The sequence below is a fragment of the Electrona antarctica genome (genome assembly GCF_951216825.1).
Source record: "Electrona antarctica genome assembly, chromosome: 3".
In the NCBI taxonomy this organism is placed as follows: Eukaryota; Metazoa; Chordata; class Actinopteri; order Myctophiformes; family Myctophidae; genus Electrona; species Electrona antarctica.
Genome location: NC_136808.1, coordinates 56,008,190 through 56,026,130, shown reverse-complemented (window position 1 = coordinate 56,026,130; position 17,941 = coordinate 56,008,190). Strand labels below are relative to the sequence as shown.

Sequence of the window (17,941 nt, the reverse complement as noted above, 5' to 3'; positions counted from 1 at the left end):
GCGGGCCTCGGCCCCATGCCGGTAAGAACCCAGATAGACCCGGCAGGCCTCGGCCCCATGCCGGTAAGAACCCAGATAGACCCGGTTGGGCCTCGGCCCCATGCCGGTAAGAACCCAGATAGACCCGGTTGGGCCTCGGCCCCATGCCGGTAAGAACCCAGATAGACCCAGCGGGCCTCGGCCCCATGCCGGTAAGAACCCAGATAGACCCGGTTGGGCCTCGGCCCCATGCCGGTAAGAACCCAGATAGACCCGGTTGGGCCTCGGCCCCATGCCGGTAAGAACCCAGATAGACCCGGTTGGGCCTCGGCCCCATGCCGGTAAGAACCCAGATAGACCCGGTTGGGCCTCGGCCCCATGCCGGTAAGAACCCAGATAGACCCGACGGGCCTCGGCCCCATGCCGGTAAGAACCCAGATAGACCCGGTTGGGCCTCGGCCCCATGCCGGTAAGAACCCAGATAGACCCGACCGGGCCTCGGCCCCATGCCGGTAAGAACCCAGATAGACCCGGTTGGGCCTCGGCCCCATGCCGGTAAGAACCCAGATAGACCCGGTTGGGCCTCGGCCCCATGCCGGTAAGAACCCAGATAGACCCGGTTGGGCCTCGGCCCCATGCCGGTAAGAACCCAGATAGACCCGGCGGGCCTCGGCCCCATGCCGGTAAGAACCCAGATAGAGATCATCCATCCATCCATCCATCTTCAACCGCTTATCCGTAGTCGGGTCAGCAGCTCCACCAGAGTGCTCCAGACTTCCCTCTCCAGAGCAACATTAGTGACCTCCTCCTGGGGGATTCCGAGACGTTCCAAGGCCAGTGAGTCGATGTGTTTCCTCCAACTGCGCCTTGGTCTGCCCCCGGGGGTCTCCTCCCAGTGGGACGTGCGTCGAGGACCTCCCTAGGGGGGGTGCCCGAGAGGCATCCTAACCAGATGCCCGAACCACCTCAGCTGACTCCTTTCCAGGCGAAGGAGCAGCGGTTCTACTCCGAGTCTCTCTCGTGAGATAGAGATCAATTATTAAAAAATAAAAAAAACTTTACTCAGCAGTAAGTCTGATATACCTCCAGCTAACGAGCTAAAGACATAAATGTCTTGACCTGACCCTGATTCTTTAGAACTGTAATACAGTATAAATGTCAATAGAGACATGAAAGGTAAAACCATCATCTTTGTTGAGTTTCACATGTCATGCTTCTTCTTCCCTGCAGGCTGGGTGGGAGGAGAGGGTCCACAGTGTGGGGGGAAATTTATGATATGCTTCTTCTTCTCTGCAGGCTGGGTGGGAGGAGAGGGTCCACAGTGATGGGAGGATATTTATGATATGCTTCTTCTTCTCTGCAGGCTGGTTGGGAGGAGAGGGTCCACAGTGATGGGAGGATATTTATGATATGCTTCTTCTTCTCCTGCAGGCTGGTTGGGAGGAGAGGGTCCACAGTGACGGGAGGATATTTATGATATGCTTCTTCTTCTCCTGCAGGCTGGGTGGGAGGAGAGGGTCCACAGTGATGGGTGGATATTTATGATATGCTTCTTCTTCTCTGCAGGCTGGTTGGGAGGAGAGGGTCCACAGTGATGGAGGATATTTATGATATGCTTCTTCTTCTCTGCAGGCTGGTTGGGAGGAGAGGGTCCACAGTGATGGGAGGATATTTATGATATGCTTCTTCTTCTCTGCAGGCTGGGTGGGAGGAGAGGGTCCACAGTGATGGGGGGATATTTATGATATGCTTCTTCTTCTCTGCAGGCTGGTTGGGAGGAGAGGGTCCACAGTGATGGGAGGATATTTATGATATGCTTCTTCTTCTCTGCAGGCTGGGTGGGAGGAGAGGGTCCACAGTGATGGGAGGATATTTATATTTATTATATTTCATGCTTCTTCTTCTCTGCAGGCTGGGTGGGAGGAGAGGGTCCACAGTGATGGGAGGATATTTTACATTGATCACAGTACGTATGGTTTCATTGTTGTCCTCCTTTACACTATATCCAAAACGGCTACTTTTCAGGAAATGGAGAAAAGAAAAGCATGTTTTCCAGTAGTTATATAGACTAGCCCTTACCCGTTGTGAGATATTGCCCCCCCCCCCCCCCCCCCCCCCCGTGGCCACAGGGGGTACTGCGCCCTGAGCCCATTTTTAATTCACTAATAAATATAAATTCATTATTAATCTATAATTTGTTAAATTGGAAAAAGGGCTTCGTTAAGACCTCCATATTATTATGGTCAATGCCTGTGTGAAAAGTGGGAGTGATTTGGTGCAGGCAGTGAGGAGCTATGGCAGTGTTTCTGACACACAGACAGACACACATTCAGACATTTGGTTAATTATAGTATGATGATGATGATGATGATTATAGTATGATGATGATAGATGATAGATAGATAGATTCTACAGAATGCCTTCTAAATCTTCTGGAAGGTTTTGTCAAGGACCCCCATCTGAAAATATTTTGTTCCAGGAGGCAGGGACCCCCCTTCCAAAAATAAATAATCTTTCATTATTTTTAATCAAATATTTGCTCAGGGATCCCTGGAATAAAAATAAATAAATTGAGACATGGCTCAGTGGCCAAATACATCATTTTGGGGGTCCTTGACATGTAAAAGTTTCAGAAAGTTTCAGAAAATCTTCTGTAATTGTGTGGGAAATCTTCAAGCTTTCTGCCCATCAGTGATGATATGCAATAGCAATTTACAATTTACAATGTAGGCATTTAGCAGACGCTCTTAATCCAGAGCGATTTACATTAGGCAAGAACACAAGTATGGGAATACATCACATATATAAAATGCATTTATCAAGAAACATGCGTAAGCTAAGAACGTAACTAGAACATATCTATATAATGACGCGATACATATTAACTATACATATATACTATACTATGCTATACATATGTTCTATGATGTGCTATGACTACATACAATGCAATTATTGTGCTGTCTACATGACATGCTATAAGTCTGTTTCAAATGCTATCTAAGTCTAAAAAGTGCTATCTAAGGGGGTAGGATAAGTGCTATGGGCCATGATGGAGTCTGAAAAGGTGGGTCTTCAGACTCCGGCGGAAGATTGGGAGTGATGCTGCAGAGTAGAGCGTGTCCATGTCCTGTGCAGTATGTAGTGCTTTAACTTATTTTGGGCGGGAAGTCGGGAACCCCTTTTGGTGTTTTAAACATTATGTTATAATTTAGCTATTGAAAAATAGCGGATCTACAGGTGGCGCGCTACGAGCTTGTAGGTCTGCTATTTTTTTTAAATCGTGAAAATGTGGCGCAAAATTGGAATATATATTCTTTCAAAATGAACGTTTTTAACTCAAATCTTTGCTCCTGGGGAGGTCCCTGAAACAACATATTTTCAGATGGGGGGGGTCGACGACCAAATACAGGAAAAAGGTTGAGAACCACTGACATAGAAACATGGGTTTTTCTGAAAACTGTCATGATTTAGAAGACATTTGTAGGTTAACATCAATGAATAACCTGATGATTTAATTTTGCACAGATACCAGGATCACACAATGGGATGACCCCAGATTACAGAACTCTGCCATAACCGGACCAGTGAGTACAGATTTAATCTGATTCATAATTATTTGTTTCACACACGCATGATTTAAAAAATCACACCCGTGTGAACTGAGTGGTGTAAGGTTTTATATAGCATGATCAGCTGTGGTCTGACGTAATGTCTGACGTAATGAAATCACACCTGGATGTGATTTCACAACTGGCTTTTTTTGTGCAGAGAAAATGACCACGGTTGCTACGGTCATCCAGTTCACCCGGGTGTGATTTAATTACGTCAGAAATTATTTTGAACATAGCAACCATGGTCATTTTTTTCTGCACACAAAAGCCAGTTGTAGGAGTGGTTTACACCACTCAAAAAAGTAATAGACTAAGCTTCCTCTGCTTAATAATGATTGAGTTCTTGTCATGTACTTTTTTTTTTTCTTTGGTCAATTCCAGGCTGTGCCTTATTCCAGAGACTACAAGCAGAAATATGAATACTTCCGTAAGAAGCTTAAGAAGCCGGTAAGTGTTCCATGCATTACATTAACCCCTTAGACAGCACTTCTTAGACTTATATAGCATTTGAAACAGACTTATAGCATGTCATGTAGACAGCACAATAAGTCCATTGTATGTAGTCATAGCACTTCATAGTATATATGTACAGCATAGTATAGCATATATGTATAGTTTATATGTATAGTTTCATTATATAGATATGTTCTAGTTATAGTTTATATCTATAGTGTCATTATATAGATATGTTCTAGTTACGTTCTTAGCTTACGCATGTTTCGCGATAAATGCATTTTACATATGTGATGTATTCCCATGCTTTTTGTTCTTGCTTAATGTAAATCGCTCTGGATTAAGAGCGTCTGCTAAATGCCTAAATTGTAAATTGTAAATTAACCCATTTAGGCCTGAATTTTAAAAATGTCTTCAAAATCCTGACATTTTTCTGAAAAACCCTATGTTTCTGTATCAGTGGTGCTCAATATTTCATGTCAAGGACCCCAAAAAATATATGTAATATGCCTCCTCCCCACATCTGAAAATATGTTGTTCCAGGGACCTCCCCAGAAGCAAAAGATTCATGATTCATGGTGGTGTTTTCATGATAAAACACCACCATTTTTTCCTACTCAGTCTGTGTCTCATAGGAGGGCTTTGGGCAGTTCGGACACCCGTCCACCAGTGACATCATCATTAGGCTGATTTTTTTTTAAACAAGATTTGTTTTACAATATATTTAGATTTGTATTATGGTGAGAACGATGGCTTCAACGTTTGCATAGCAACTTTTCAGGAAAAGAAAGCCTGCCATTTCTATTAGCTTGGATTCACCATCTATGATGTCACTGGTGGACGGGTTTCTGAACTGCCCACAGCCTTCCTATGAGACACAGACTGAGTAGAAAAAAATGGTGGTATTTTATCATTTTAACATTAGTTAGGACCAATTATAGGAAGGGAAGTTGAAAAGTGGTGAAGTGGTCCTTTAAGTTAAAATGTTCACTGTAATAATTTTCAAAAATAGCAGACCTACAAGTTCATAGCGCGGTACTCGGTGCCGCGCTATGAGCTTGTAGATCTGCTATTTTTCAATAGCTAAAGTATAACATGATGCTTTAAAACACCAAAAAGGGTTCCCGCCCAGAATGGGTTAAGGCTGCAAACAAAGTGTTACAGCTTCATCTCATCTCACAAATATAATATTTATGTGGAGTAACACTGCCCTCTACTGACAACATTGATGTACTGCTGCTACTGTATAGACAGTAGAGACTGACACGGGAGTCGCATCCCACTCCCACAGAAAAAATCCCATCCTGTCCCTCCCAGTCCAGGACCAGTGACATTGTTTTAATCCCACTCAAAATTACTCCCAGGTATGAAGAAGACCTGCTGTGGGTCGAAACGTTGTTCAAACAAACAAAATTGGGACACATTGGGGCAGCATAATTGCCAATACCAATGTTATATACCTGTATACCGTATTGATCAGCCAAAACGATACACACAGCTGGTCTTACCATAAACGTGTGCTTCCCGTTCAGGCCGACATCCCCAACCGCTTCGAGATGAAGCTGAGGCGCAGCGCGGTGCTGGAGGACTCGTACCGACGCATCCTGGCCGTGAAGAGGGCAGACTTCCTGAAGGCACGCCTGTGGGTGGAGTTTGAGGGCGAGAAAGGCCTGGACTACGGAGGCATAGCCAGGGAATGGTTCTTCCTCATCTCCAAGGAGATGTTCAACCCTTACTATGGACTGTTTGAATATTCTGCCACGTGAGTCCACATATATATATCCTTACTATGGACTGTTTGAATATTCTGCCACGTGAGTCCACATATATATCCTTACTATGGACTGTTTGAATATTCTGCCACGTGAGTCCACATAATATATCCTTACTATGGACTGTTTGAATATTCTGCCACGTGAGTCCACATAATATATATCCTTACTATGGACTGTTTGAATATTCTGCCACGTGAGTCCACATAATATATCCTTACTATGGACTGTTTGAATATTCTGCCACGTGAGTCCACATATATATATCCTTACTATGGACTGTTTGAATATTCTGCCACGTGAGTCCACATATATATCCTTACTATGGACTGTTTGAATATTCTGCCACGTGAGTCCACATATATATATATCCTTACTATGGACTGTTTGAATATTCTGCCACGTGAGTCCACATATATATATGCACAGAAACTTGTATCTCTGTATTTAATCATTTTTATGTTTTTTTTGAGTGGTGTAAACCACTCCTACGACTGGCTTTGTTAGTTTACGTGTCTGTCTGTCTGTCTGTGCTAAAAAAATGAGCATGGTTGCTACGGTCACCCAGTTCACCCGGGTGTGATTTCATTACGTCAGACATTACGTCAGACCACAGCTGATCAGGCTATATAAGACCTTACACCACTCAGTTCACACGGGTGTGATTTTTTGTAAATGAATGCCCTACTTCATGTATAAGATTGTCGCACGAAAATAGCCGATCTAAAAGCTCACAATGTGTCATGAATGATGATGCGATGCGTTGTTGGCTTGTAGATCCCCTATTTTCGCTATTTTAGAACATTTTTCTAAAGTGAAAGTGGTTAAGTCTGTCTGTGGGTTTTACAAATATTGAACCAATGAAGCTTGTGAGTAACTTATACTGTAACTACGGTGGATCCATTGGAGTACAGGTTCTTTTGATTATTTCCTAAAAATGTACATAATTGTCATACAACTCGAAGCACAGTATAATTCAGTGGTTGCCTCAGTGTGCTTCTCTGACTTATATGATCGAACCATTCAGGACCGTTTAAATAGTTAGTTAGTTTAAATAAAGTAACTAGTAACTAAAGTTTTCAAATAATTGTAGTAGTAGAAGTAAAAGTTCAGAAAAATGCAAATACTCTAGTTGTAATTAATTGTAGAAGTAAACGTTCAGAAAAATGCAAATACTCTAGTTGTAATTAATTGTAGAAGTAAAAGTTCAGAAAAATGCAAATACTCTAGTTGTAAATAATTGTATTTAAGTGCAGTACTTGCTATTTTTGAAAAATCGAAGAACGACTGACATAGAAACATAGCTTTTTCAGAAAACTGTCAGGATGTAGAAGACATTTTTTAGAATCTGATCTCAGGTCAGAATGGGCTAATGGTGGTGCGTGGGCGTGGCTGACATGCCGAATAAATAATGGGCCTTGAAATGAAAAAGGTTGAAACCCACTGAGCTAAAGGGAACATGGAAACCCACTGAGCTAAAGGGAACATGGAAACCCACTGAGCTAAAGGGAACATGGAAACCCACTGAGCTAAAGGGAACATGGAAACCCACTGAGCTAAAGGGAACATGGAAACCCACTGAGCTAAAGGGAACATGGAAACCCACTGAGCTAAAGGGAACATGGAAACCCACTGAGCTAAAGGGAACATGGCTTAATTCATTGTTATAAAGGTCATGTGTGTGTCTGTGTGTTTCAGGGACAACTACACCCTGCAGATCAACCCCAACTCAGGCTTATGTAACGAGGACCACCTGTCCTACTTCAAGTTCATTGGCCGCGTGGCTGGCATGGCTGTGTACCATGGGAAACTACTGGATGGTGAGACTGCGGAGGCTTTCTGTCAACCAGATTATTTTGAACCACGCACGCGCACATTGTTCCCCCAAAACATATCGCACAGGGCCTCGCATTTCTCCCAGACGCCTCTGTCTGGGGGGTATGGGTTTGGCATTAGGACTTGGGTGCTCTGGGGGGTATGGGTTTGGCATTAGGACTTGGGTGCTCTGGGGGGTATGGGTTTGGCATTAGGACTTGGGTGCTCTGGGGGGTATGGGTTTGGCATTAGGACTTGGGTGCTCTGGGAGGTATGGGTTTGGCATTAGGACTTGGGTGCTCTGGGAGGTATGGGTTTGGCATTAGGACTTGGGTGATTGATTGAAATATTTATTAACAGTTTGCAGAATTACAGTACATTTCAAGCACAAACTCAATACAAAGACTGTGAGTGGACGACCCAATTAAGCATTACACTTGTTTACAAGAGGGTCCACCATGTTCAATTCATCAAAACATTTAGAGACGTGCTCTGTTGTCATTAGAGAAGTTGTACCTGTAACGTCTCATAATGATGGACGTGTGTGTGTGTGTGTGTGTGTGTGTGTGTGTGTGTGTGTGTGTGTGTGTGTGTGTGTGTGTGTGTGTGTGTGTGCGTGTGCGTGTGCGTGTGCGTGTCAAAGCCTTCTTCATCCGGCCGTTCTACAAGATGATGCTGCAGAAAGCCATCAATCTCCAGGACATGGAGTCTGTGGTGAGTCATACCTGTCTATTAACACTCCCTATTTTGGGCAATTAGTTAAAACACTTTTCTTTTCTTTTTTTTTGAGTGGTGCAAACCACTCCAACAACCAGCTTTGTTTGTATCCGTGTTTGTGTGTACCTGTACGTGGGGCCCAAAAGAATGAGCATGGTTACTATGGTCACTGACATTACGTCAGACCACAGCTGATCAGGCTATATAAGACCTTGCACCACTCAGTTCACACGGGTGTGATTTTTGATTGATTGATTGAAATTTGTATTAACAGTTTGTAGAATGGGTCCAGTTCAACGGAAGTACAGGTCAATACAAAATCTGCTAAGAGGATAAAACCAGAAAAGACTTGTTTACACAAGGGTCCTCCATTTTCAATTCATCAGAACATTTAAAGACATACAAATATACACTTCTATGCAACAAACAAAAAATCATCATATTACACAGTTAGAAAAATAGGGGTTTATGTAATATTTTTTACCCTCACGCAAATCGGTACACAGTATCTCTATGATCATGGGATCAAGACCTGTCTGTCTGATCTGTCATACTATCTCTATGATCATGGGATCAAGACCTGTCTGTCTGATCTTTCATACTATCTCTATGATCATGGGATCAAGACCTGTCTGTCTGATCTTTCATACTATCTCTATGATCATGGGATCAAGACCTGTCTGTCTGATCTTTCATACTATCTCTTTGATCATGGGATCAAGACCTGTCTGTCTGATCTTTTATACTATCTCTATGATCATGGGATCAAGACCTGTCTGTCTGATCTTTCATACTATCTCTATGATCATGGGATCAAGACCTGTCTGTCTGATCTTTCATACTATCTCTATGATCATGGGATCAAGACCTGTCTGTCTGATCTTTCATACTCACACCTTTCTACTTCTAAATATGTTTATGTGGTTGTAAAGGTTGTGTAATGTGTCTCCAGGACAGTGAGTATTTCAACTCCTTGAAGTGGATCCTAGACAACGACCCGACAGACCTGGACCTGAGGTTCACCATCGATGAGGAGCTGTTTGGACAGGTTGGCTTCTCTTAACCCATTTTGGGCGGGAACCCATTTTGGTGTTAGCATCATGTTATGCTTTAGCTATTGAAAAATAGCAGATCTACAAGCTCATAGCGCGCCACTCGGTGCCGCGCTACGAGCTTGTAGGTGACATAGAAACGACTGACATAGAAACATAGCTTTTTCAGAAAACCCATTCAGACCTGAGGCCGATTCTACAAATGTCTTCTAAATCCTAAAGTTTTTTTCTGAAAAAACATAATGCTGCTATTATCATGGTGCTTAAACCTTTTCATTTCAAGGACCCCAACATTGGTATTTTAGGAGTAGTTGACCCAAGATGGGTGGTCCCATCTTAAACTGTTTTGTTCCATGGATCGACCCACAGGCGGAAAGATTTCAGTTAAAAAATAAGTTTGCTTTAAACATACAGTATATATATAATATATATATATATATTCAAGGACTTCATGACTTAATTCAGATTTTCATGATTAAAAATCAAAAATAGATATACAAGGTCATAGTGTGTGACTCGCTATGACCTTGAATATCTGCTTTAGTTGAATAGCCAAAGTATAAAATAATAGTTAAAGTTGTTCAAATCTAAAATGACACAGATGCTTTCCCAGTTGTAATGGGTTAACCAGCTCCCCTTCCAGCACCCAACAGATAGATGCTTTCCCAGTTGTAATGGGTTAACCAGCTCCCCTTCCAGCACCCAACAGATAGAGTTATTGGTAATACTTGGCATAAAAGTAACTAATTACAAGTGCGGTACAAATTTACCTTGACTTGAGTATTTATATTTTTTGATAATGTTCAATAATTCTGCTCCACTACATTCCAGGGGCAAATATTGTATTTTTTTACTTCACCACAATTATTTGAAAGCTATAGTTATTACACTAGTTACTTTGCAGATTATGTTATTAATACAAAACATACACTCAATGGCATATTTTATACTTAATCTATTCAAAATAGCAGTTCTACCAGCTCACAACACATCACTTTGTGGTGCATTGTGAGCTTGTAGATCTACCAGCTCACAACACATCACTTTGTGGTGCATTGTGAGCTTGTAGATCTACCAGCTCACAACACATCACTTTGTGGTGAATTGTGAGCTTGTAGATCTACCAGCTCACAACACATCACTTTGTGGTGCATTGTGAGCTTGTAGATCTACCAGCTCACAACACATCACTTTGTGGTGCATTGTGAGCTTGTAGATCTGCTATTTCTGAGAAGAAAAAAACTTCTGTAAATGGGACCTTCAAATACAGGACTTTTTCTTTGTGGTATTGGTGCTTTTATTTAAGTAAAAAGTACTTGTCCTTCCTCTTTAGACACACCAGCATGAGCTGACTCACTTGTCCTTCCTCTTTAGACACACCAGCATGAGCTGACTCACTTGTCCTTCCTCTTTAGACACACCAGCATGAGCTGACTCACTTGTCCTTCCTCTTTAGACACACCAGCATGAGCTGACTCACTTGTCCTTCCTCTTTAGACACACCAGCATGAGCTGACTCACTTGTCCTTCCTCTTTAGACACACCAGCATGAGCTGACTCACTTGTCCTTCCTCTTTAGACACACCAGCATGAGCTGACTCACTTGTCCTTCCTCTTTAGACACACCAGCATGAGCTGACTCAGTACTTGTCCTTCCTCTTTAGACACACCAGCATGAGCTGACTCACTTGTCCTTCCTCTTTAGACACACCAGCATGAGCTGACTCACTTGTCCTTCCTCTTTAGACACACCAGCATGAGCTGACTCAGTACTTGTCCTTCCTCTTTAGACACACCAGCATGAGCTGACTCACTTGTCCTTCCTCTTTAGACACACCAGCATGAGCTGACTCAGTACTTGTCCTTCCTCTTTAGACACACCAGCATGAGCTGACTCTCACTTGTCCTTCCTCTTTAGACACACCAGCATGAGCTGACTCTCACTTGTCCTTCCTCTTTAGACACACCAGCATGAGCTGACTCCTGGCGGCTCGGAGATCATTGTCACTGATGAAAATAAGAAGGATTATATCCAGTAAGTACTGTGGGGACCCCTGCTGGTGCAAATATGAAGTGTCATTCAGTTTGATTCCTTCCTTGGTCCCTGTAAGTTTTGACGCTAATCTAGTCTTTGTTTGACAGTCTTGTCATGCAGTGGAGGTTTGTGAACAGGGTACAGAAGCAGATGACAGCATTCAAGGAGGTAAATAATTGTAATTTCTATTTAGTAAACTAGAGTGGTGCCCGTTGGGCACTGGCCCACTTAGAACGATGCCAGTTGGAAATGCATGCCCCACCCAGTTATGTCTGTGTCCCTTTTATGCCCATATATTAAGTTCTTTGTCAGGCATGCCCAAATATGGAGTCTATGCAGATGACAGAACAGGCCAGCTCCACATGGATATATAGGGGTGATCAGGTCCAGAGCCCGGGCAAAGGCTGCACTCCCTGCGGTGGTGTCGAACGTGTGTGTCGGATTTGAAGTCGACACACGCGTGTCGACTTCAGGTCCCTGTGGTGGGGCGAACGGTTCTCGAGTTACGACGTACACACAGAGTGTGCATTTATAGATAGATATGGCTGTGATAACGATTATTTGAGGAGTATTTGACCACATGAAGCCGAGTGTCTGTGTTCTGCTATCCTGACCTGAAAATGTATTTTCAGTTTACTAAAGAGCTGAAGAGACCCCTTTTACTGAATAAACACTATTGGCCCTACCTTGGACCCCTTATCCCTAAAACTGCCATACGTTTAGGGATAAGGGGTGGTGCAGGATATATCACTATAGCTATAGCTGTGACCACTGAAAATAAAGAAAAGGTTTTGATTTCACCATAAAACATCACAGCACATGTAATGTTAGTGTCCTGAATACAGACTCCTTGTGAGTCACGAGGACTGAGTTCTATTTGGGTTGCTCTCACACAGCTGCTGTCTGAGGCCTAGTTAATGCTGCATTTATAGTTGGTGTCGCATGCCGAAAACAGACCGTCTACAAGCTCACTGTGCATCCGATCTACAAGCCAACGACGCAATCCGTTAGCTTGTAGATCTGTTTTTTGGTTTTTTTGGCACGTGCACCACCACTCATACAATGGAGTAGCTTCTAAAAGCTACTGGATAACATGTTCTCCTCTGCTCTCAGGGCTTCTACGAGTTGATCCCACAGGATCTCATCAAGATCTTTGACGAGAACGAGTTGGAGGTGAGTCACTGCACTGAACATTAAAAAGATTATCTAGGCTACAGGGATCATCTCGGTGAAATACAGACATTGTGATATCAAAGTCAACATGCTGTGTGTGTGTGTGCGTGCTCTGTTCAGCTGCTGATGTGTGGTCTCAAAGTCAACATGCTGTGTGTGTGTGTGTGTGTGTGTGCTCTGTGCAGCTGCTGATGTGTGGTCTCGGAGATGTGGACGTCAACGACTGGAGAGAAAACACCAAGTACAAGAACGGCTACTGCATCAACCAGCCTGTCATCCAGTGGTTCTGGAAAGTAAGATGACTTTCCTCACATTTGTACAGTCTCACTCTCAAGGCCCTGACGAACACAAAACATCGATGGTGTGTTAGGGTCACTCTCAAGGCCCTGACGAACACAAAGCATCGATGGTGTGTTAGGGTCACTCTCAACGAACACAAAGCATCGATGGTGTGTTAGGGTCACTCTCAAGGCCCTGACGAACACAAAGCATCGATGGTGTGTTAGGGTCACTCTCAAGGCCCTGACGAACACAAAGCATCGATGGTGTGTTAGGGTCACTCTCAAGGCCCTGACGAACACAAAGCATCGATGGTGTGTTAGGGTCACTCTCAAGGCCCTGACGAACACAAAGCATCGATGGTGTGTTAGGGTCGCTCTCAAGGCCCTGACGAACACAAAGCATCGATGGTGTGTTAGGGTCACTCTCAAGGCCCTGACGAACACAAAGCATCGATGGTGTGTTAGGGTCACTCTCAAGGCCCTGACGAACACAAAGCATCGATGGTGTGTTAGGGTCACTTGTTCACTTCGAAGATGGGAGAATTTGATGCGTCAAAGCGTCTATGCATTTGGCTGCACTACAATCAAAAACACACACACTGATTGATTGATTGAAGTAAGTTTGCAGAATTACAGTACATTTCAAGCACAACTCGATACAAAAACTGTTAACTGTGGACGACACACTGATAAAGCATTACACTTGTTTACAACAGGGTCCACCCTTTTAATTTCATCAGACACACACACACACGCACGCACGCACGCACGCACGCACGCACGCACGCACGCACGTATTGTACATACCAAGAGCGGACTACAGTATTTTCCCAGACAAATCTGTTGTTTTTCAGGATCTGTGCAGCAGACCTTTGTATATTGCAGTAAAATCTGCGCGTGATACTCGACAGAGAATTTAGAAGAGCCAAACGACCAAGGGAGAATACCCTTGGTCGTTACCGCCTAGTTGTTAAAGGACCACTTTAGTTTTTGGTTGTTATTAGAGAAAGTAAAATATGAGTGTTCATTTTTCTTCATTTGCTGCTTTCTTTCGTTTTAGGGTTTTTGACAGGGGGGCGGGGGCATTCGAGCATGGGGCTAAATATGTATTTCTTTACAAAATATTATGGCGATTTATTTTTTTATTATTTACTATAGTCCTAATAGACCCCAGGAAATTACATCTGGCCACAAAAGATCACAGGATCTACTGAATGTGAAGGTAGCCTACTGGGGGGAAGCCACTGTGTGTCATAGGCTCAATATGTTTGACACAGGCTCAATTAGTTTGACACATTCAGTAGATCTCGTGATCTTTTGTGGCCAAATATAATTTATTTGGGTTTAGTAGGACTAGAGTAAATAATACAAAAATAAATCGCTATAAAATGTTGTAAAAAAATACATATTTAGCCCCATGCTCGAATGCCCCGCCCCCCTGTCAAAAACAGCTAAAATCCCTAAAACGAAAGAAAGCAGCAAATGAAAAAAAATGAACACTCATCTTTTACTCTCTCTAATAACAACATAAAACATGAACCTTGGTTGAAAAAAACTAAAGTTGTCCTTTAAGATGTTTGGCTTTACTGTACCTTCCCCCGTGTATTACATTAGGGCATTCAGAGTTACAAATGGGTACATTCACATCCGTCAAGTTCCAGCGAGGAATGCTTCATAACGTAGCATATTGTTTATCCAGCGAGGAATGCTTCATAACGTAGCATATTGTTTATCCAGCGAGGAATGCTTCATAACGTAGCATATTGTTTATCCAACGAGGAATGCTTCATAACGTAGCATATTGTTTATCCAGCGAGGAATGCTTCATAACGTAGCATATTGTTTATCCAGTGAGGAATGCTTCATAACGTAGCATATTGTTTATCCAACGAGGAATGCTTCATAACGTAGCATATTGTTTATCCAACGAGGAATGCTTCATAACGTAGCATATTGTTTATCCAACGAGGAATGCTTCATAACGTAGCATATTGTTTATCCAACGAGGAATGCTTCATAACGTAGCATATTGTTTATCCAGTGAGGAATGCTTCATAACGTAGCATATTGTTTATCCAGCGAGGAATGCTTCATAACGTAGCATATTGTTTATCCAACGAGGAATGCTTCATAACGTAGCATATTGTTTATCCAGTGAGGAATGCTTCATAACGTAGCATATTGTTTATCCAGTGAGGAATGCTTCATAACGTAGCAAATTGTTTATCCAGCGAGGAATGCTTCATAACGTAGCATATTGTTTATCCAGTGAGGAATGCTTCATAACGTAGCATATTGTTTATCCAACGAGGAATGCTTCATAACGTAGCATATTGTTTATCCAACGAGGAATGCTTCATAACGTAGCATATTGTTATCCAGCGAGGAATGCTTCATAACGTAGCATATTGTTTATCCAACGAGGAATGCTTCATAACGTAGCATATTGTTTATCCAACGAGGAATGCTTCATAACGTAGCATATTGTTTATCCAACGAGGAATGCTTCATAACGTAGCATATTGTTTATCCAACGAGGAATGCTTCATAACGTAGCATATTGTTTATCCAACGAGGAATGCTTCATAACGTAGCATATTGTTTATCCAACGAGGAATGCTTCATAACGTAGCATATTGTTTATCCAACGAGGAATGCTTCATAACGTAGCATATTGTTTATCCAACGAGGAATGCTTCATAACGTAGCATATTGTTTATCCAACGAGGAATGCTTCATAACGTAGCATATTGTTTATCCAACGAGGAATGCTTCATAACGTAGCATATTGTTTATCCAACGAGGAATGCTTCATAACGTAGCATATTGTTTATCCAACGAGGAATGCTTCATAACGTAGCATATTGTTTATCCAGCGAGGAATGCTTCAGTTCATAACGTAGCATATTGTTTATCCAGTGAGGAATGCTTCATAACGTAGCATATTGTTTATCCAACGAGGAATGCTTCATAACGTAGCATATTGTTTATCCAACGAGGAATGCTTCATAACGTAGCATATTGTTTATCCAACGAGGAATGCTTCATAACGTAGCATATTGTTTATCCAACGAGGAATGCTTCATAACGTAGCATATTGTTTATCCAACGAGGAATGCTTCATAACGTAGCATATTGTTTATCCAGCGAGGAATGCTTCATAACGTAGCATATTGTTTATCCAGCGAGGAATGCTTCATAACGTAGCATATTGTTTATCCAACGAGGAATGCTTCATAACGTAGCATATTGTTTATCCAACGAGGAATGCTTCATAACGTAGCATATTGTTTATCCAACGAGGAATGCTTCATAACGTAGCATATTGTTTATCCAGCGAGGAATGCTTCATAACGTAGCATATTGTTTTTGTCATTTTCAGACCGTATTATTGATGGACGCAGAAAAGCGAATTCGCCTTTTGCAGTTTGTGACGGGAACATCGAGGGTCCCCATGAATGGCTTTGCTGAACTCTATGGTGAGTTGTTTGGAAATGCAAAGACAGTCCACTAATTGATATTATGATTCAGGGGTTCTCAAAGTGGGGTACAGGGACTCTCAGGGTTCCTTGTAAGTAGTAAGCAAGTAGACATAGCACTATAGTGTATACGCATAGTTTCATTACATAGATTATGTATTTGTATGTATTTGATCATGTATTACCATGTGTTGTTCTTACTTACTGTAAATCGCTCTGGATTAAGAGTGTCTGCCAAATGCTTAAATTGTAAATTGGAACCCTTGAGGGAGTTCCAATCCGAGCATCAGCAGAACATCAGTGGTGTTTCGCTGGTGTACAGTAGGTTCATATAACCTGCTCAGTGGCCTTGGGGTTAGAGTGTCCGCCCTGAGACTGGGAGGTCAGGGTTCGATCCCCGGTCATACCAAAGACTCTAAAAATGGGACCCAGTGCCTCTCTGCTTGACACTCAGCACCACGGGTTGGATTGGGGGTAAGTCCCTGCGACATACTAGCTTCATGTCCAGGGGGTGTATTAGTACATCAAGCTGCCTCACGCTACAGAAACAGGAGATAGGCTCCTGCCCCTATGGGCCTCATGGCTCTACACGGCTACTTACAGTAGGTTCATAGGTTGGGTATCTGTAGTGGTAGAGAACCCTACAGAAACGCTACAGAAACAGGAGATAGGCTCCTGCCCTATGGGCCTCATGGCTACAGAAACAGGAGATAGGCTCCTGCCCTATGGGCCTCATGGCTCTACACGGCTACTTACAGTAGGTTCATAGGTTCGGTATCTGTAGTGGTAGAGAACCCTACAGAAACGCTACAGAAACAGGAGATAGGCTCCTGCCCTATGGGCCTCATGGCTACAGAAACAGGAGATAGGCTCCTGCCCTATGGGCCTCATGGCTCTACACGGCTACTTACAGTAGGTTCATAGGTTCGGTATCTGTAGTGGTAGAGAACCCTACAGAAACGCTACAGAAACAGGAGATAGGCTCCTGCCCTATGGGCCTCATGGCTACAGAAACAGGAGATAGGCTCCTGCCCTATGGGCCTCATGGCTCCACACGGCTACTTACAGTAGGTTCATAGGTTCGGTATCTGTAGTGGTAGAGCAGACGGAGGTGGAACTGGAGTACTATAGAACTACTATGAATCTCTCCTGATTGGATGAAATTGGTGACCCACTTGAAAATGCATTTCTGTTTATTAACCCATTTTGACCTGAGATCAGATTCTAAAAATGTCTGTTTGAAAATGACAGTTTTCTGAAAAAGCTATGTTTCTATGTCAGTCGTTCTTCGATTTTCAAAAATAGCAGACCTACAGGCTCGTAGCGCGCCACTCGGTGGCGCGCTATGAGCTTGTAGATCTGCTATTTTTAAATAGCTAAAGCATAACATAATGCTAACACCAAAAGGGGTTCCCGCCCAAAATGGGTTAAATAGCTGGAGAGACGTGTTATTGAACACTATAGCAATGATTACTATCAGAATATAGAGCTGTATCTTAAAAAAAAAGAAGATTGATTACTGGATGGTGTTCCACAGCCTAGAGAGGTTCTAATGGAGTAGGGGATGGTGT

The 17,941-nt window shown here is 42.8% G+C and overlaps 1 protein-coding gene across 2 annotated transcripts in view; it reads left to right on the top strand.

The window, feature by feature from the left end:
- nedd4a (NEDD4 E3 ubiquitin protein ligase a) overlaps positions 1-17,941 on the top strand; it is a 102,234-nt gene that overhangs the window by 79,148 nt on the left and 5,145 nt on the right. For both annotated transcript variants that reach the window (XM_079496151.1, XM_079496150.1), the window contains 12 exons: positions 1,891-1,945; positions 3,508-3,566; positions 3,975-4,040; positions 5,579-5,808; positions 7,517-7,638; positions 8,277-8,347; positions 9,303-9,398; positions 11,364-11,437; positions 11,545-11,605; positions 12,551-12,610; positions 12,796-12,903; positions 16,274-16,370. In XM_079496151.1, coding sequence (XP_079352277.1) covers positions 1,891-1,945; positions 3,508-3,566; positions 3,975-4,040; positions 5,579-5,808; positions 7,517-7,638; positions 8,277-8,347; positions 9,303-9,398; positions 11,364-11,437; positions 11,545-11,605; positions 12,551-12,610; positions 12,796-12,903; positions 16,274-16,370 — 1,099 coding nt within the window. The remainder of the gene's footprint in view (positions 1-1,890; positions 1,946-3,507; positions 3,567-3,974; positions 4,041-5,578; positions 5,809-7,516; positions 7,639-8,276; positions 8,348-9,302; positions 9,399-11,363; positions 11,438-11,544; positions 11,606-12,550; positions 12,611-12,795; positions 12,904-16,273; positions 16,371-17,941) is intronic.